Here is a 20,543-nt window from a genome sequence, read left to right as displayed (position 1 = left end):
AATATAATTCAGGGTAAGAGTTTCGTTTTAGAGGATTAGAAAGATTTTCTGAGAATACTCACAAGAGTCGTGTGTCTCAGCTATGAGTGGAAAACTCCCTGCATGCGACATGTGTTAAAATGTTTGGAAACCTTCCTGGAGCTGAGACATCTGTGGTGGCAACATGTACAACAAACCGCGTGGAGAAGATTAACACCCCTGATGGGCTCTGCTGTTAGTCCCAAAATATGCTAAGGTTCCTAAATATGTCAGATGGCCACGATCTCAATTTAACACTCTGGGGAACAGGACATGACCATTTTGCTGACTGAGAGAACAGGACTTATCTTATCTCCTATCTCCTCAGGTCCCGGGTGGCGAGCAGAGGTCCGGCCCTCCAACCATCCCGTCTCGGAGTTCGACTTTGACGTGGTGATCGGAGCAGACGGACGCAAAAACACTTTGGACGGTGAGAAAGTAACAGAAATGGCGTTTTGTTTCAGAGTGAGACCTGAAAAAAGTTATTGACCCACATAACGTTTCCCTCTCTGCCGTGAAAGCACCATTTTATTTATTTTTTTTACTGGAAACGAGGTGAGGTGTTACAGATCTGTTTTCTGGGTCAAGCATTTCCTGTTGGTTTTAACTGGAAGCTTAATGGTGTGTCTGGAGGTCAGCGTTGTGTGTGTTGCTGCAGAAACCGCTTGAATGAGTTTAAATTCTGTTTTGTGTCTCCTCTGTTTGAGTGTTTGTGTTGGAGATATTTGCTTAGTCATAAAATGACTGATTTATAACAGCAGCCAACTCCTGAAGGGTTTGCATCTCCATGGTTTCTGAGAATCTCCCTTATGTGAACAACCCATTGTACGTACACCAATCAGCCATGACTTTATATTGTGTGGGTCCACCTTTTGCTGCCATAACAGCAAAAGGTGTTATGGCAGGACTCCTGTAGAGCTCTGAAGGTGTGCTGTGGTATCTGGCACCAAGACGTTAGCAGCAGATCCTATAAGTCCTGCCTGGAGATGAGAGATGGAGCCTCAATGGATCAGACTTGTTTGATCAGAACATCCCTCAGATGCTGAACTGGATTGAGATCTGGCAGATTTGGAGGATAAGTCAACACCTTGTGGCTGTTATTCTGCTGAAAGAGGCCATAATGGAGTACTGTTTCCATGTGAGTGTGCACATGGTCTGCAGCAATGCTCACGCTTGACGTAGTCCATGAGAGGCAAGAAATTTGTTCTTGCTCTTAGGGCTGCGAGAACAAGAACAAAAGTCAGTTCTGGCCAGGTCATTTATACTTCACGAGAAACTCAAGTCCTGAACTCTGGGAAGTCCTCACAGGACCCGCCCACTGCAGCTTACGCCACACACACTAAGCATTGTGGGAGATGCGGGAGATGGACGATGACTTTTCTTATTATTTTCTCATGTCTGTCACTCATTTTGACGACCGTGTCCGTCAGTATGCCAATCTCTACCCAAGAGAGATTGGCGGTCACACTGCGGTTGCTAGCATTTCCGCTTTTCCGCATTACTTATGCCCACTTCCAATTTCTGACCAATCACTGAATAGTTGCTGGACACCACACGAGAAAAAAAGTTCTGCCCGGTTGATGTGTCAAGAACAAGCTGCTAGAACTCCCAAACGAGGGTTGCGAGAACAAAATGAACTCGCTTCTTGCGGAGTATGTAACAGCCCTTAACGGAAGGACCCAAGGTCTCCCAGCAGAACATTTGTCCAAAGCATCATCACTGCCTCCACCAGTTTGTCTTCTTCCCATAAAGCATCATGGTTCCATCAGACCAGAACCTCCTTCTTCCATGTCTCCGCGGTCCAGTTCTGATGTGTCCATTGTAGGAGCTTTCATCAGGGGTCAGAGGTCAGCATGGACACCCTGACTGGTCTGCAGCTACACCACCCCAAACAAAACAAATTGTAATCCAATGAGTGTTCTGACTTCTTTCTACCTGGACCAGGATCAACTTCTGTTTTTAGCAGTTTGAGCTTCAGTAGCTCGTCTGTTGGATCAGAACCACACTGTCCAGCCTTCCTAACGATCCTTGGCCTGGGTCCACCAAGGTTCTCTGGTTGCACTCTTGTTTCTCTTCAGATCATATAAATCTTTCGCCTTTTACTAAAGATTTCTGTGGAGAGGGTCTACAAGGATTTTGACTGATTCTGATTCTTCTTCTTCCTTGGACCACTGCAGACCAGTCATCTTGACATCAAAATTTGACCCTTGTCAGAGCCTCTAAAATCCTTCCACTTGTCCATTTTTCTTGCTTCTGTCATTAACTTCATAGACTCTGCTGCCTAAAATATCCCCCCCATGCCACGATAACCAGATACTCAGTTATTATCTTCACCTGTTAGTGGTCATAATGTTATGGCTGATTGGCGTACATGACACCAAGATGCAAAGCTGTCCATCTTGTCTGTTTACCAATCTATGTGTTGTAAATCTGTTCCCGTTTATTTTCTCCTCTCTGTCAGGTTTCAGACGCAAAGAGTTTCGAGGGAAGTTGGCCATCGCGATAACGGCCAACTTTGTCAACAGGAACACCACGGCGGAGGCCAAAGTGGAGGAGATCAGCGGCGTGGCCTTCATCTTTAACCAGAAGTTCTTTCTGGAGCTCAAGGAGGAGACGGGTGAGTGTCAGGCGAAGGCGTCGAGAAGTCAACAGGCGTCCTGTCAGTTTCCTTCTCCCGGTTAAACGTGCCGCCCGTTTTCCAGGAATCGACTTGGAGAACATCGTTTACTACAAAGACCACACCCACTACTTCGTCATGACGGCGAAAAAGCAGAGCCTGCTGGAGAAAGGGGTCATCATAAATGTGAGTTAACTCTTCACGCTCAGTTCATACATTCACAGAGTCACAGGGTCTGTTCAACATACAGTAGCTTTATACAGATAAGATACAACTGGTTCCAGAGATTTGTGGTATTTCTACAATATTTAACCTCTAGTTTCACATCTGTCATGCGTCTTCTCTTTCGTCCAGCTCCTCTCTGTCGTCATACTAAATCCAATCAGCTTTCAGGCCTGACGCTGCTCTCAGAGTTGGAGTTTTTCTCACGCTGTGGATTGAACTCATGTGGACTAATCTGGTTGCGTGATTTCACAAGACGACAGCAAGATCTCTTAACGAGGGGACACGGGAAATTACTTGGGATTTTATGAATTGATGTCAGATCTTTTAAATGAATCAGTTTCTTTAAAGCCAGCGCTGAATATATCTTTGATTACCATTAGAAACTTCTCGTTGCACTTGTATATACAGTATTATTGTCAAACTCACAAATTGGCCATTAAAGTGAGGCTTAAACTTTCTTATACCCTTAAGGATTTTCTGCATTTGTGCATAAAAATGACTCAAAACTTTGGCGGGTTTTCACACAACTCCTGAAAGTAGACAAAGAGAACCCAATGCATGTATTTATTCAGGTAAATGAGCCAATATTACATCTGCAGTGCAAAACTAATTGGGGTTAAAGCCTCCAGCAGACTAGAAAAGGTTACAAAACCATCTCTAAAGAGTTTGGAATCCACAAATAATCCACAGTCAGACAGATGGAGGACATCTAAGACAGATGTTCCCCTCCACAGGAGTGGTCCACCAACAAAGATCACTCCATAATAGTCTGAGAGGTCCCAAAGGAACCCAGGGGAACTTCTAAGCAGCTAAAGGCCTCTATCACATTGGCAAATGTTGATGAATCCATCATCAGGAGAACAATGAACAACCATGGTGTTTGATCAACATCACGTGGACGAGCCAGAAGACTATTGGGACAATGTTTAGTGGACAGATGAGACAAAAGTAGAATAGTTTGGTGTTTGGAGATGAAACAACGCAGAACGTCAGGGCCTCATCCCGTCCATGAAACATAGTAATATTGGCTCATTTTCCTGAATAAGTAAATACACATATATAACATTTCTATTTAAGTTGTGGGTCATTGGGTTCTATTTGTCCACTTTCAGGACTTGTGTGAAAATCGATTGATGTTTTGAGTCAACTTGTGTATATTCATTTAAAGGTTTGCATGATTTTGTTGGATGCAATTTGCTCAGAGACTCGGGTGTGTTGTGCTAGTTGTGGCTAGTGCTGCTAACTTCCTGCACAAGTGACAAGTGGACTACAGAGGACTTCAAGGAGTCAAACAATGTTTTTTTATAACAGACTGGAAACCATTTGTGCTGGCCAGATCAGTCCGCGACCGCTCTTAATAGGGGATCATGATTAAGAGGGCTCCAAATAAACACTCTCTCAGCTATCGTCCATGTCCCGCACACACCCTGCAGAGATTAGACGATATAAATCAGCTTATTAAAGGGGGTCACTGTATCGTATTAGAGGCGTATCTCACACCAGCGCCTGCCAGTAGGACAGTGATTGGATCATACAGGACAAGACGGGACTTTGTCAATCCTACAGGGGCATTATTGGGCCAGTGAACGGATCTAAAACTACAATACACTCTTAGAAAAGGAAAGAAATATAAATAAAGTGATGAAGCTGTAAAAATATGTTAAAGAAAAGAACAAATATTGCACATAATGCTTAGAGTTAAAGGTCTCTTGTGGAGTTATACACTTAAATGAATCCCATTAATTTCTGGGAGACTTTAAACCAAGTCCTTCACCTTCACATTTAACCGTTTACCTTTTCTTTTTATGACTCTGTAAACAGATTAAAGTCTCCACAACATGAGCAATACGTGCACACAACCACACACAAGTGCTGAAACCCTGTCCTCAGTGGTCGCCCTCTCCTCTTACATTAGCGCTGAGTGACGTCTCCCTGCGTCAGCTGCACGACAGCGTGAGGCCTCACCGCTGGTAATAGCCTGCTGATTCAACAGATGAACTGACTCGGTGTTAGTCTCTGGATGCATTTTTAACGCGGCTCCGTCCCTCGTCAGTCCCAGTCGGTGTTGTTGCTCGGCGTCCGTGCAGGTTCTCAGGAAACATTCGTGTGTTTTGATGAAGACGACGCGATGGCGACGCCTCGTACTCGGCTTCCAAGTCAAAACAACACGACCTTGTTATTTCCTGAGTGACTCACAGCGGCGGTGGCTTGTTTAGACTCATCACTCATTACTGCTGAGTTCACACGGTGGCCTACGAGGAGGCAGGAAGATGACGTGACGATCGGCAGCACCAGAAATCTAGATTCTGGGGAAATTGCGAAACGTGTGTTTTGAAATGTCTGGGTCTGAATCCGTCAGCCGACTGTTTGCATGCATGGGTTCTGTCCAGGTACTCCAGCTTCCTCCCACCGTCCAAAGACATGCTGGTTAGGTTCATTGGTGATTCTAAATTGTGATAGACTGGAGTTCTGTCCAGGGTGGACCCCGCCTCTAGAACAATGACAGCTGGGATAGGCTCCAGCCTCAAGTAGTTACGGGAAAAGAATGAATGAATGTTTTGAAATGTTTAAAGCCAAGTATAGATTTCAGTTTTGTAGATATTTTCTTTTTAATTTTGGGAATGGAGAGGACTTGAGGAAGAGAACAATGGACCAAGCTCAAAGCAGAAAATGACCTTCTGTCTAATCAAAAGGGATCAGTCTCACTCTAGAGTTATTAATCCATATAACTGGAGTAAAGTGTCACTTAAACATTTCTGTCTTAGCAAATCCAATCTGACTTGCTCACATACATAAATTTGTCTTCATACTTTATTTTTAAATTCTCTTTTAATCGATATACAAACCTATGCTTCAATCTCTTGTATAAATATATATTTTTAAACTTTTTTTAAAACCACAAATTCCTCCTGAACCGTGTCGCTCACACAGATTTATTAGATAAAACCAAAAAAAGTAAATAAATATAAAAAGAAAAAGGAGACTCGTGTCCAGTCTTTCACTTTCCTTCAGAAAATACATCTTCCTTAAGAAAATAAAAGTCTCACTGTACACTTATTAATGTAATCATCACCTGAGTAAAGTTTAACTAGAGTGTTCATCAAGTGCCTTATTCAATCCAGTCAATCTTTTCTAATTGTTAATGACATTATCTTAAACATGTTTCTGTCTTTCGTGAGGCTGATGTTCATTTTCCCAAAGTATAATACCAGAATCAGAAAAGGAACCTTTCCACTTTTCTTTTTCTCCTTCCAATAAGAGCTTCTAGCGCATGTGACAACAGACAATACAATAAATTATTTAGATCTTCTGGAGAAACCTTATTTTATTCATTCTTTACTTTAAATTCAATCAGAATGGAACATTTTTCTTTTTTTTCTTGTATCTTCAGATCTGAAAAACACGAATAGTAAATGCATTCTACTGCACCGATTGATACCGTAGATGAATAATGAATATATATATAATACCTAATTATAAGCTAAATACATTTAAGAGAAGACGAAACAAAATCAGACAATGACTTCAGTTTAAAGTTGTTTCATGTTTTATCCACTTAAATTCACCAAGATAAGCTAAAAAATAAAAAACGGCTTCCTTTTTGCATCTACCTCAATTTATCTCTGTTTTGGTCTCCACCAGTTTGGGAATATCTTTTTAGCTGCTAAATAATCCAGTACATGTACAGTACATCAGCTGACTTGATTTTGAAACGCAAACCAATGACATCTTTCATATTTTATATCATCATTTGATCCATTGTTTATATAAAAATATCTAAAATATCTTTTATTATTATTTCAGGACTACATAGAAACAGAACGTCTGCTGAGTCTGGACAACGTCAACCAGGAAGCGCTGCTCTCCTACGCCCGTGAGGCGGCCGACTTCGGCACAAACTACCAGCTGCCGTCCCTGGACTACGCCATAAACCACTACGGGCAGCCGGACGTAGCCATGTTCGACTTCACCTCCATGTACGCCTCGGAGAACGCCGCTCTGATAAGGGAGAAACATGGACATCAGCTGCTGGTCGCGCTGGTTGGGGACAGTCTGCTGGAGGTACGAGACGTAGTGTTGTTGTCGGTTTGTTGTAGCACCGTGGCTCAGGTTGTGTTTGTGCGTCTACGCTGACGTCCACGCTCTCTGCTTTTACAGCCCTTCTGGCCGATGGGTACGGGCTGCGCTCGGGGTTTCCTGGCCGCCTTCGACACCGCTTGGATGGTGAGGGGTTGGGCACAAGGAAGGACTCCCCTGGAGATACTGGCCGAGAGGTGCGTGAGTTTGTCCTCCACTTCCTGTAACTTTAGACGAGAGTATTTTCACACCTAAGAATTTTCTTAATTTCTGCATACAAGTGTCTGAAAGTAGACGAAGAGAATCCAATCAAAGAAAGAAAACTGAAATATTATATTTGTGCGTTTATTTTATTCAAGTATCTGCTAAATGTTTCCAGTAACTGCTGATCTGTCGTCTACGGCGGCAGCAGTACCTCCTCCATATCTCCTCCAGTTGTTCTCAGTCTGTCTAACTGTGGATTAGTTGATTCCAAACTCTTTAGAGATTGGTTTTTAACCTTTTCCAGTCTGATGAGCAACAACAAACCTTTGTCTGAACTCATTTGGCCTTGAAATTAACTTGTAGTCCTAGATGTGCACTGTATATGCTGTGCAGTACAGTGCTGCTTTGTGTATACAGCACATTCTTCCCTGAGGATAGCTTTTAATATTTTTGGTTTATCCAAATCTAACAGATGGAGGACAAACCCCTTTATCCGATTTCCTATAGCATCTCAATCAGGTATAATTATAAACGATAAAACTGGGGAAAAAAAGAAAAAGGTTCCTGCTAACCAGAAGAGGAATTTCCAATGTTTGTTTGTCCGCTGTTAACCCAAACTTAGTCCTACAAGAAATATGAAAGTGTAAGTGGTTCTCCTCAGATGATGAATACTTTTGAGTTTAAAAATGGAACTTTCTATTTGCACAATCATTGTGAACTAACCAGAAGATGAAATATTAGTTCGTAACGGAAAGGAGACTGGACTTAAGACACACTTCAAGGCCTTTAAAACAAACCTTTCCTGGTTGCCATTGGGGATTTTAGACCGTTCGACTTCTACAAAGCAGTACGAAAGTGTCGAATGTAATGTAATCTGTCCCGTATCTTCTGCCACGTTTTCCCACAGGGAGAGCATTTACCGTCTCCTGCCTCAGACCACCACGGAGAACATCAGTAAAAACTTTGAGCAGTACAGCATCGACCCCTCCACCCGCTACCCCAACCTAAACTCCAGCTGTGTGCGCCCACACCAGGTCAGTCTAGTGCGACCTCTCCTGACTCACAGTCAGATCTAAATCATTCCAGACTCTATTCCACCGTTATCATTGCGCAAGTGCTTCCTATATTTTAATAAATACAGGAAAAATACCTATTTGTTTGATTTGCTAACGGGTTCAGAGCATAGACTGTATATAAATATGGACAAGGCATCTCCACTTCATTGCATTGGCTAAACTGACGCTATTTTCCAGACCTTTGAACATGCATCAACATTATATTAACTACCTAAAATGACCATCCTTGAAAAAAAAGTTTAGTTTTAGTTTGGCCCAAGTCCCGTCCACTAACATGGAGGAGGCGGAGCTTATGACAACATCAGCAGTTGTCGCTCTGCATAGATAAGATTCTGACGTGCATGTTGGAAATATTTGTGACACATGCAAACATATCACACATTCCTTTTTTTTTAAAGATAAATTAAGGAAATGATTATTTATGTCAGCAGCCGGTTGCACCAGCTGGACGTACACCTGTTTCTGAATCCTATTAATACTTGTTGCACCATCCAGGCTTAGCGCTAGTCCTGAGACCAAATCTTAGTCGGAGGAAGTTCTTAATTAAAAACAATTAAATAAATAATAAAAACTGGTGCAATGGCACAAGGGATTCATGCAGAAAAGATTAATGAGAGACTGGATCAGTCCTCTGGATATATAAACCTATTATTCTGTCATTTCCTGTCTGCAAGAGTCAGGTTGTGTGCAATGTAGGCATAAAGCTGACTATGAGTATTTTGCACTGTAGACTTCAACAGGCTTTGACACCTGTATTTGATGCAGTATTGTTATAATGATGCATTTAACCATGGTTTGGTTCATGTTCATCAGGAAACGATCAGACTGACACGTCCAGTTGCCTTTTTAAACTCTTTTTGGATAATGTGGATTGTTGCATGTCCTTTGTCCTTTCAGGTGCGTCATCTGTTCACGGGTGGCCAGCAGGACTTGGGTCCACCGCGTAGATCGGTCAACCTGTCCCGAAGAGGTAAATGTTTCCTCGAGCTTCACCCCGGCCACGAGCCTTGACGTTGTGACCACGTATAAGATGCTTGCAGACGTGTCATTAGATAAAAGACGGTTGTTCTGAGATAATTTCACTCATGCAGCGGCACTGTACGGGTATACATCATACTACACATAATCTATAAATATTATCAGATGTATGAATCCGTCTTTTTTTAGTTAAATAATTAAATGTGAGCAGGTACCCTGAAGATTAGAGCCCCAGCTTTTCCACTGTGTGTTTATGCTTCTGTCGTAAAGAGCTGTTTGTGGGTGCGTTATCTATTTCTCATTCAGGAGGGAATGTAAAGCCAGAGTAACGTGATCGCCCTGTGAGTCATCGTTGAGATAACGGAGCATGACGACCTTTAAGACTTTAAGTTAGGAAGCTCATTTATGATTTATGGAAATATCTCAGCGTTAAGTTGGCAAGGAAGCGGAGTAACACGTTTAACAAAGACTGCAGGAACAAGTGACCATGTTGCACTTTAATAAGACTAAGTCTGGGCCCGCCGACCCCCCCTACAGTCACCACCACCCTCCACCAACCCGAGGAGAAACTCATCTCAGGCATCACAGGCTTGTCTCGCCTCACTACAGACAATACAGCTGGATAACGTTACACCAGCATGAGGGTCAGACACGAGCCCTCATGTGCCGACATGCTCTGAGTCAACAGTATGTGGCCCTGCGTAGAGTTACCAGGCACAGCTGATCATCTCCAGCCTTAAAACTGCTCAGAAACCGACAAAATGGACTCAAAAAATATTAAGTTGATATTTAATTTAGTACTTTAAGCACCCAGATTGGTTACTCAGTGTAGTCTCTCATAAAAAGCAATGCACTTTGCAAGCGTTGATGTCATACAGCAACAAACCGCTCCACAACTACGAGTCAGCTGATGGGCAGATGGAGCGCAACTCAAACAACTGTCTAATGACGATACAACAAGCATCGTCATCTTTGCTCAAGCAGCTGTCAGAGTGCCTAAGTGGCTCAGGAAGAAGTAAATGAGATTTCGTTCACCTGCCCAACTCTGGCCAAGTGTTATCTGAACGGATACGTAAGAGGAGCAGTCGCAAAGACTTTTATTTGAATAAATGCTTTAGCCTGGACGCCAGACGAACTTCCCCAACCCACACGTTTGTTTGCGGTGGAAAGTTTGTTCTGGAGTCTCTCTGTTGGGAACCGATTCTGCTCCTGCAAAGATCTGCATGACCAATCAGATTGTTTGGGGGCGGGGCTTCGTGCACCGATGAAGGTGGAGTTGAATTAGTTTAGTTAGTAAATGGCTCTGATTGGTTGGAAGTTTATCCACAGGTAAAGACGTTAAACTATGACCTTACAAATATGTAAAGGCTGATACAAGCTGCAAGAACAAAATGACGTCATTTTGTTCTTGCAGCTTGTTCTCGACACATCAACCGAGCAGAACTTTTTTCTCGTGTGGCGTCCGGTTACTATTCTGTGATTGGTCAGAAGTTGGAAGTGGGCGTGGTTAATGCGGAAAAGCAGAAATGCCGCCCGATGCTAATATTAGCAGTGTGAGCGCTAATCTCTTCTGGGTAGAGATCGGCGTACTGTGTGTTGGTGAATGACGAATGAAGGACGTGATCCGACGGGCACGGTCATCAAAAGGACCGGTCGACATCCGAAACATCTCCCACAATGCTTAGCGCGTGTGATGTATGCTGCTGTGGGAGGGGCCAATGAGGACTTAAGTATAAATGACCTTGCAAGAGCAAAACTTGTTCTTACAGCCCTAGGAGAGAAAACAAGAAGAAATTTCTTGAGTATGTAACGAGTTTAAGTGAAACCTGCTTTGAGGTTACAGTCAAAGCACATCACACTGCACAGTTTTTTTTTTTTTTAAGTTGGCCAGTTTTCTCCCTGCTGGCCCGAGCGTCTGTTCTGCTGCCAACAATCCTCTGCCTTAGGCTTGGGAGGCGGTTCAAGTTTTATAAGTCACGGTGTCAACACTTTTTTTTTTTTCGAGCTAACTTTGCAGCCCTGACACAAAATAAATAAACAAAGCATGACACGTTGTTCCTTTCCTCCTTGCAGAGTCCGAGGTTCGTCCCAGCCGGCTGCTGACCTGGTGTCAGAACCAGACCCACGGGTACCGAGGAGTCAGCGTCACCAACCTCACGTCTTCCTGGAGGGACGGCCTGGCCCTGTGCGCTCTCATCCACCGCCAGAGGCCCGAGCTCATGTGAGAACGCACACAGAAGCGCGACGCGTACAGGAAACACATGTGGAAATGTTTGAGGGTTACTGAGACGTTGGCGGGTTTTATCTCAACCCGTCAGACTGGCTCTGTCTGAATGAGCAGGATGGAATTTAGAAGCAGCATGCAAACAGACAGCTCTAATTAGACGTATTCATGCAAACATTAATCAAACCGTGCAGGCTAATGGGCACTGCAGACGCTCCATGAATTTGCTAAAGTTCCTGTTGATGTGACTCAAAACCGGGCCGACAGCTGACCTCCGCTCACATGGGTCTGAGAAAGCCAATAAATGTGTCACGATGATAAATTGGAGAGGCGTCATGTCTGTCCTCGGCCGTGTCACCGAGCTGTTGATGCCACTCTCACTGTCGTGTGGAGACGTTTGACATGTTTGTGTGGTTGGTATTTTGTGTTGTGATCCCCAATGATCCTCCCCAACCCCCCCCAGCAGCCTTTATCCTCTGGCTGTAGTGATGTGCATGTTGCTTGGACTGTCCAGCTCAGCCCCTGCACTTAAACTGTCAACGAATGAACTGGTGCAGATATTCTTGGTCCTCATGGGATGAATTCTAATCGTTATCAAACTGCAGTTTCAGCTAATTGTTAATTTGGGCCTTCTGAGGGTGTCCTGTGGTGCCTGGCAAAAGGATATTGTTAGTGGGGGGGCCTTTGAGGGGAGGGGCCTCTGTGGATCATCCCACAGATACTTGATCAGTTTAGGATCTAGTGAATTTGGAGGCCAGGTCAACACCTTGTGCTGTTCTTCATGTTTTTTTGAGTTGTTCCTGAAGCGTTTTTGTGAGTTTTGCTGCTGGGGATGGCTGCTGCCATCAAGGAGTGTCATTGCTATGGGGTGGGGGTGCCTGGTCTGGTCTAGGTGGGTGCTACATGTCTAAGTTACATCCACACCAATGAATGCCAGGTCTAAAAGTTTCCCAGCAGAACATTGAACTGTCACAAGATGGTCGATGTTATTTACTTCTCCTGTCAGTGGTTTTAATGTTGTGGCTGATCAGTGTAATTCTGTATGAAAGCTGAGGAAAAAACAGCAGCTAATGGCTAATCTGGAGTCAGTCCCCACAAACCTACAGCTCAAATGTGTCCTTGTGTGTTCGATCTCCTCACCCTACGCTCATCGTTCCTCATTTCAGCGACTACGACTCTCTGAACGAGGAGGACGTGGCCGGGAACAACCAGCTGGCGTTCGACGTGGCCGAGCGGGAGTTTAGCATCCAGCCGGTGACGACGGGGAAGGAGATGGCCGCGGAAGCCGAGCCGGACAAGCTGCTGATGGTCCTCTACCTCTCCAGGTTCTACGAGGCCTTCAGGAACTCGCCGCGAAACAATAACGGTCAGGGAACAAACTGCTTTGAGTGACAACAAGCTCGGGTCGATGGGTAGATTCATCGGCTTTGAAAGGTTGCGTGGGAGGAGGAGGAGTTGATTCTTTCTCTTGCAGGAGGCTTAAACAATGTTGGATTGTTAAATGGTGTGAGCACTAATCACCTGAACAATGCTTCCTGCCAGATTAATTTAAATGTCAGGTCAGCCTTTTGTTAAATCGTCGAATTTAAACACATTGAACTGGAAGAATATGCATCACAACTTTAAGAAGTGCAGCCTCAAAAACAACCAGATCATTTCAGCGCTTCTCTTAAAAAAGGCAGATGATTATTTTACAAGTTGTCTGCAGCCCTACAGAACACACACAGTTCAGTGTTGGACGCAGAACTTCCTCCTAACCACGTGGAAATATGTGAAATGCTTCACTTAACCAAAGAAAGCTGTGAAAACAGGATCTTTGTTTCTTTTCCCAACAAAAAAAGGCTAAATAGTTGAAAATATCCTCAAGTAAATCACAAAAACAAGACGCTGCCAGCAGTTTGTAGCAGGTCTACCGTTGCTACTTTCGTTTTCAAACTCTGTCAGTCCACATTCTGTTAAATTATAAAGTCCCAACTGTCCCAACTGAAATCTGCGGCGTGAAGCTTGATTTGCACGTTACACAACTGTGGTTGGGTTCGTCCCCGCCAGAGGCCTGACTGGTATGCGTGCTATGTCTGTGGAAGCCGTATCCAGTCGCTTGGCGTAACTCTTGGAGGCCTTCAGCTCCGGTCACGCCACCAACCTCGGCCACGTTTGACTTGGCTTTTTATGTTAACGTCACCCTCTTTGCTGTCACCGCGGAGCGGTTCGCGTCTCTGAAAAGGCTGGGAAAAGAGGCAGACTTTCACGGAGCACTTTCACAGTCCATTTGGTGGGAACTGGCTCCTGATTCAGGCGATTTAGTGCAGGCTTTGGTTATATTTAGTTGTCCGCACCGTGTGAAACGTGCTACTGTGTGTTATTTTGTAAAGATGTATTAGGGGATTTTTGGTCAGTTTCTAATAAGTTTCTTTGATATTTAGAGTCCAACGTGAACCCAGCTCACAGTTACGTTAAGTGACTGTTAAGTTAAGTGTTTTTTTGGTGCTGAATTGACTTTTTTGTGCAGATAAATGGGATATATATATATTACATATATTTAAACGGGAATTACCATTTTTTACAACCTGAACTTTATTTCTGGCATAAAATACGATTGTTTACTCACCCATATAACTTTGGTGTCATTTGGAGTTGTTCGGACGAGATTTAGATCTGCTTATATCCATATAGTGGGAGTGAATGGGGCACCGAAACGCAGCCTCTAAATAACGCGTTATCTGCCGCGAAACTCGTTCATTTTACCAATATTTTGTTATCGTACGCTAGTGTTATTCCCCGTTGAGTCTGGAGTAGAACTCCATATTTCTGTTACATTCATTTGATTGGGTTCTGTTTATCTATTCTCGGGACTTGTGTGAAACTCTGCTGATGTTTTGAGTCATTTTTATGCAGAAACACAAAGTTGCACAGTAGATGGGTTTTCAGGTGACAGTTTTGTGAGACGCTTGCACAGTTTTTAAAATCCTCCTGTTGTTTAGTGGTTTCTTGCAACTACGACGCGGGAAGTCGTGCACACAAAATGTTTGGCGTAGCTGAGTCGTCAGAACATCGCTGCTAGGCAACTGTTGGCGCCTAGGAACAGTTTTCCTCTGACGTGTCATAAAATGACAAAGACTAAATTACAATGTATTAACTTAGCATCCAACTCCACCATTTCTGAAAACGTCAGCTAACGCGTCACAACTCGAGCTTGTCAACACCACCAGAAGAGGGCGCTGTTTATGTGCGACACATTTCTGTTTGAAATTAACAATAAGCGACAAGAAATTTCACAATTTTGCATCTTGCTGGACAAATATGTCAGATTACCCTTAATATAAAAAGTAACCCTACTTTGTTTCTTGTCCAGTTTCAACAGAAGCCGATGAAAACGGTGACGAATATCCGTCAAAGACGAACCACAAGCTGCAGAACCAGCCTCAGCCCAGGAAGAGGATACCCAGGGTACATTTAATCACCCTTTAGTTTTAATTTTGTTCTGTGTTTCAATGGTTTAAAGTGAATAATTAAGAGTTTCACACCTTCCTGATCAGCTGGCACACTGTTCAGTCATTAAAATGTTGATAAGATGAGATAACGTGTGTTGTCTAATCACGGAGCCTACGTCTTCGTCTGCCCGGTGATTCTATTTTTAATAGTCTCCACTGCACTTTAAAAGTTTCAGTTTACCTTTATTTACCATTTTCCTGTTTTTTCTTCTGCTCTGTCATCAGTTTTGATCCTTTAATTCAATAATTAAAGGTTCTATGTGGCAGTAGCTCTGAGCCCCAGGGAAAATAAAGTTTATCTTGATCTTGATTCTTAATTTTTAACTAATCAAAATCAAGCCGCTCTTTGTACACAGAGGATAATCCATTCAGAAACTTGTGAGTAGACGTTTACTGTCCTCTGTCACAGGACGACAAGAAACTGGAAGACGACTCAATCAACAAGAGGCGGCGGAAGGGGAACCACTACCTCAGTGAGGTAAATCAGAGAACCTGGTTTATGTTTGGAAACAGAATTTTTGAAATGTTGAATCCGTCCTAAATGATTCCCTACGTCCCACCTCCTCCTCCTCTCTCTTCTTCCTTGTTCCCCTCTGTGTCTTGGACATGTCTCCAGTTGTCCTGCCACAGCGCGCCCCCTGCTGGTGAAGACGGGGAGCTGCTGCGTGAGAACAAGGTCCGCTCCATGGCGACGCAGCTGCTGGCCAAATTTGAGGAGAACTCCTCCACGGCAAAGACGCGGCCCAAGGTTAGAAAGGCTTTTTGTTTTATTTTTTAATTTTGTCTTGAACTAATTTATGTTTCCTGGTTTTTACAACCGTTTTCTTCCTGTCGTGTCGTCCTGTGACGCTGATGCCTCGTGGCCAGGACTCCTTATAAAAACCTTCCTAATCTCAGAGGGATGCTGGATGTTTGAATAACTGAATTTAGCACAAAAATGTATTTAGTGATTAAAATAATCTTGTGATCTTGGTGTTTAAACATCACTTTCAATGCGGCATGCTCATCCAAAATCAATCCATCCATCATATCCAATACAATCCACCAATCGTCTGCTCTTATTTTGGGAAAAAAAAATCCTTTCTTTCCTTACCTTCTTCCTTTCCTCTTGTTTCATTGAATCTTTTTTCTTCCTTCTTTCCCTTCCCCTCCTTACATTTAATTTATTATTTATTTCATTTAATATTTTCATATTTTTTTTTCTTTAATATTATTTTCCCTCTTTCTTTTCTTTTCAACCTTTAATTTCATTTCCTTCCTCCTTTCCCTTTTCTTTCTTTTCCTTTCCCATTATCTCCGGTACTTTCTCTTTTATTTCCTTTTGATTACTTTAATTTTCCTTCTTTCTTTTCCTTCTTTTTCCTTTCCTTTCCTTTCCTTCCGTTCATCCTTTCCTTTCCTTTCCATCCGTTCATCCTTTCCTTTCTTTCCTTTCCTTTCCTTTCCTTTCCTTTCCTTTGCTTTGCTTTGCTTTTTCTTTTCCTTTCAGTTTGACGAGGACTCCTCCGATCCATCCTTTTCTCCTCCTCTGTCTCCTTCCACCACCCCTCTCCTTCCTCTCTCGGATGAGGAAGACGATGAAGAAGAAGAAGAGGAGGAGGAGGAAGAGGAGGAGGATGAAAACCCTCGTTTTGCCAAGCCCAAAGACTCTCCCTCTCCTCCTCCTCTGCCTCCCCCTCGTCCTAAGTGGCAGGTACGCCTCTGAACGCCTCTCGCTCTTCTAACACCTGACTCAAACTTCCTCCTCCTCATCCTCCTGCTGCTCTTCCTCACCTCCTCTTCCTCTCTCCAGCCGTCCATCTACCTTCGCCTCCTGGAGAATCCCGACTCTGTGGCTCAGCAGACCAGTTTCTTCTTCCCTCCTAAACGCTCCCCCTCTCCGAGCGGCCTCGGCCCGCTGAGCCCTCCCCGCTCACCGAGCCCCAGCGCCGCCTGGCATTACCCAGAACGCACCTCTGCTCCCGAGCTCGACGCCGGTCATTTCTCTGCCTCGGGGGTCGATCAGTCCCCTCAGAGAAAAGACCAGAGGCTGTCGGCTAGGGAGTTTTCCAGGAGGAGTATAAAGGAGAGAGCTGTCCTCCTCTCCACCATGTTCCCTGGGTCCAGTAAACCATCTGCTCCTCTCGATCTATCACAGGTTGATGCCTCGACCTTGTCCACATTTAAACTAATTATTAATTTACTGCTGATACTGCAGCTTGTTCATGATTTATGCTTTATGGAACTGAGAGCTGGTACACGTAGACACTGTAGACACCTAGACTCGCTTGTTGCAAACAGAAGGCGATCGTTTTGATCTGTAACAGCCAGAAAGATTGGCAGAATCTCTCAGACGTCTTTAAATGACGTGGAGGTTTATTCATGAATCATTTATTCATCTAAAATTATAGATATTTGTTATATTGTCGTACAGAAAGCTTCACTTAAATAACTTAACCTTAACAAACACGTGTCAGTCTCTAACTTCTGTCTGGCTCCTCCTCTATAGGTGGACTTATCTACCTCCTCCCCTCCTTCCTCGCTTCCTCCTCCTTCCTCACCTCCACCTCCTCCTCCTCCTCCACCTCCTCCTCCTCTGTCTGTATCTGCCACCGTCTACCCCGTGGTCCATCCTGTCCCTGACCCCGCTGCCCAGGCCGGTTTCTCCTCTGTCCCCCTCTGCACCCCCGGACACAAGGACAAGCCTCCCTCCTTCACTGCTTCGTCTTACTCTGACAAACCAGAGCTAACCTCCTCCCTTCGCTCTGATTCCTCGGCGTACGGCCGCCAAACATCCGAGGTCTCTCGTCCGCTCTCCGACCGCGAGCGCTGCAGCTCGGAAACGAGTTTCCAGAATAATGTGGGAAAAGAGCAGGAGGAGCTGCGTGAAGCTACTCAGGGCACGTGTGACGATAGAAAATTAGAAAATGATGACGTGAAGGTAACTTTTAAATGTGTTGATGACCGGGAGACGACCTGCTAGTCCTGCACCGATAACCTGAAAACCTCCAGTGAATGTGTCAAACTGCTGCTGCCTGGAAACTAACACCTGCCTGATTTAACCTTCTTCTATTTAATGCTTTATAACATCTAATGTACTAATCACATAACCATGGCTTGTGTCTTAAACTGAAGAACACTTGTTCAACATTTCAACATTTATTACAAGAAATGAATCTGGAATATTCTTCAATAAAAAAGAAAAAGTTATGAGCTCTTTTTTTTTTTTTTTTTTTTTTCCATATGAAATGTAAAAATCTTTAAATTCAAAGTTCTCCAAACTTGCAACCAATCAGCCATAACATTATGACCACCTTCCTAATATTGTGTAGGTCTCCCTTGTGGTGACTCATCAGAGAATGGACATGGGCCTTCTGAGGGTGTCCTGTGGTGTCTGGCAACACAATGTTGTTAATGGGGGGGTCTTTGAGGGGAGGGTCCTCTGTGGATCATCCCACAGATACTTGATCAGTTTGGGATCTAGTGAATTTGGAGGCCAGGTCAACACCTTGTGCTGTTCTTCATGTTTTTTTTTTAGTTGTTCCTAAAGTGTTTTTGTGTGTGTGTCTGTGTCAGGCTGCATCCTGCTGGGGAGGGCTGCTGCCATCAAGGAGTGTCATTGCTATGGGGTGGGGGTGCCTGGTCTGGTCTAGGTGGGTGCTACATGTCTAAGTAACATCCACACCAATGAATGCCAGGTCCAGAAGTTTCCCAGCAGAACATTGAACTGTCACAAGATGGTCAATGTCATATCGATCTCAGTTGCTAAAAACCTTGAGACCTGCAAACTGTCCCCCTATTGTGCAAACTTACCATTTGCACAATAGGGGGCGCTGCAGGAAAACAAAATTTGTTTAGGGATCAGTCTAATACAGTTTAGACTGTTGCACAGAGTACAGATAAAGAGACTAGCCTAACGTTAGAATTGATTTATGCTGCTGCATCAGAGTCGTAGCCTCCCCAGAAACATAACTGCAACCTTTTTATTTAATTCATTTCCTCGTCCCTGTCTTCCTCTTTCCTGTGTTGCAGTGATGTTTAGTAAATGTTCATGAAATTTATAAACTTAACCTCAGCAACAGCTGTTCAGTATCAGTCGCCAGTTTGAAGTGAGTGGAGGAAACCCAACACTGTCATCTTTAGCTGCAAATTACAGAGACATTGTTGTGCCAGGATGTAGACATAAATCTAGTTTAAGAGTTCCATGGATCACCAGTTTCACCAAACGCCATCAAAAAAGAGTAAATTTGTACGTTAGCTGCAGCTAACTGCATGGAAAGCTGTTTAATTTATCCAGCAAATCCACTGCTTTTTGCAGAAGTGCTTGCTGCATCATTAGACCACAGCTCTGCTGCTCGTCTGCACTGCTTTTTCAGATCATGCTTCAACTTTAAGCTTCACATATCACTGAGTTAATACAGAAAAAGGTTTTCCCAGCTTTCTTCTGCAGTTTGGCGTGTGCTGTTCAGTCAGCCATGTTTTTAGTTTGTCTGTAGTTTACCTAGAATGTATGGCATACTAGCATGGTGCAATGGAGGAACTTTACTGAGTCATCTCAACTCTGCAGTGATGTAAGAAGCTTCACTTTAAGTAAAAGAGTCAATGGAAGAAATACTCCATCACAAAGGCGCTTATTTTAAATTCTGATTATGTCTTTTTTATTAAATCTTGAAATGCAAAGTAGTTGCTATAGCTGTAGATGAATCTGGTTCGTTAGGAGAAGATTGTATGGGATTAAAACTTGTAAAAAAATAGAAACAGAAGAATCCTTTGCACTACTTTGGTTTTAAATGTCACAGATTAACGCTGAATGATTGTGTCAGTGATGCTCATTCTGGTGTTGGTTCAGTGCGCAGGGAGCTGTGATCTTAAGAATCCCAGAAGAGTCGTTCGCTCTGAGAGCTGTCCGACCGGAGTTCCTAGTTACATTAAAGAGGTACTAGTCAATACCTCAGTCTGGAGCTGCCTTCAAATGAGGTTGTGTTCTAGAAATGAAGTCTACATGAACGCCAGAAACGGTGGAGGTGAATGGGAAGGTAACGTGTTGAAGCCTAATTTGGTCTCATACAGTTTTCTTCATAGTTTTACAATGTGTCTGAGGAAAATGTTGACGTTCACAGTAGCATCTTCTTTTCCTTATATGCACTGTTGTAAGTAGACAAAGAGAACCAAATATTATATTTGTACTTTAGTTTATTCAAGGAAATAAATCATCTGTTCATATCTGTAAGTTGCAAAAGTAAGTGAACCCTTGTTTTCAGTATCTGCTGTGATTCCCTTGTTCAGCAGTTACCAGCAACTAAAAGTTTCCGGTAACTGCTGAACAGTCGTCTACAGCAGCTTGGAGGAATTTTAGCCCCTCTCTCAGTATAGAACCACTTCAGTTCTGAGATGTTGGTGGGGTTTCTCACGTGAAGGAATCCTGGAGGTTCACGTACTATTGCACCTCACAGATATGTAATATTGGCTCATTTTACTGAGTAAACAAATACAAAAGTATAATATTTCTGTTTTAATGTGTTGGTTTGGGTTGTCTTTGTCTACTTTCAAGACTTTTGTGAAAATCCGCTGATGTCATTTTTGTGCAGAAATAGCGTTTAGCTAATCTAGACGCCAACCGTTGCCTAGCAGCAGTGTTCTCAGGACTTACGGCC

General features: G+C 43.5%; 1 protein-coding gene across 2 annotated transcripts in view; it reads left to right on the top strand.

Annotated features, from left to right (window-relative positions):
• Positions 1–20,543, top strand: part of mical2b (microtubule associated monooxygenase, calponin and LIM domain containing 2b) — a 60,280-nt gene that overhangs the window by 22,010 nt on the left and 17,727 nt on the right. The window contains exons 5-20 of one of the 2 annotated variants that reach the window (XM_084554725.1): positions 347–448; positions 2,480–2,635; positions 2,721–2,821; positions 6,665–6,922; positions 7,019–7,134; positions 8,049–8,175; positions 9,115–9,187; positions 11,269–11,416; positions 12,586–12,785; positions 14,772–14,866; positions 15,320–15,388; positions 15,527–15,658; positions 16,400–16,603; positions 16,703–17,047; positions 17,399–17,830; positions 19,739–19,825. In XM_084554725.1, coding sequence (XP_084410851.1) covers positions 347–448; positions 2,480–2,635; positions 2,721–2,821; positions 6,665–6,922; positions 7,019–7,134; positions 8,049–8,175; positions 9,115–9,187; positions 11,269–11,416; positions 12,586–12,785; positions 14,772–14,866; positions 15,320–15,388; positions 15,527–15,658; positions 16,400–16,603; positions 16,703–17,047; positions 17,399–17,830; positions 19,739–19,825 — 2,645 coding nt within the window. The remainder of the gene's footprint in view (positions 1–346; positions 449–2,479; positions 2,636–2,720; positions 2,822–6,664; positions 6,923–7,018; positions 7,135–8,048; positions 8,176–9,114; positions 9,188–11,268; positions 11,417–12,585; positions 12,786–14,771; positions 14,867–15,319; positions 15,389–15,526; positions 15,659–16,399; positions 16,604–16,702; positions 17,048–17,398; positions 17,831–19,738; positions 19,826–20,543) is intronic. The other variant, XM_084554724.1, reaches the window with a different exon arrangement.

The sequence above is a fragment of the Chelon labrosus genome (assembly GCF_963514085.1).
Source record: "Chelon labrosus genome assembly, chromosome: 11".
NCBI lineage: Eukaryota > Metazoa > Chordata > Actinopteri > Mugiliformes > Mugilidae > Chelon > Chelon labrosus.
The sequence above is the reverse complement of the archived record's forward strand: the minus strand, read 5'-3'. Positions and strand labels throughout refer to the sequence as shown.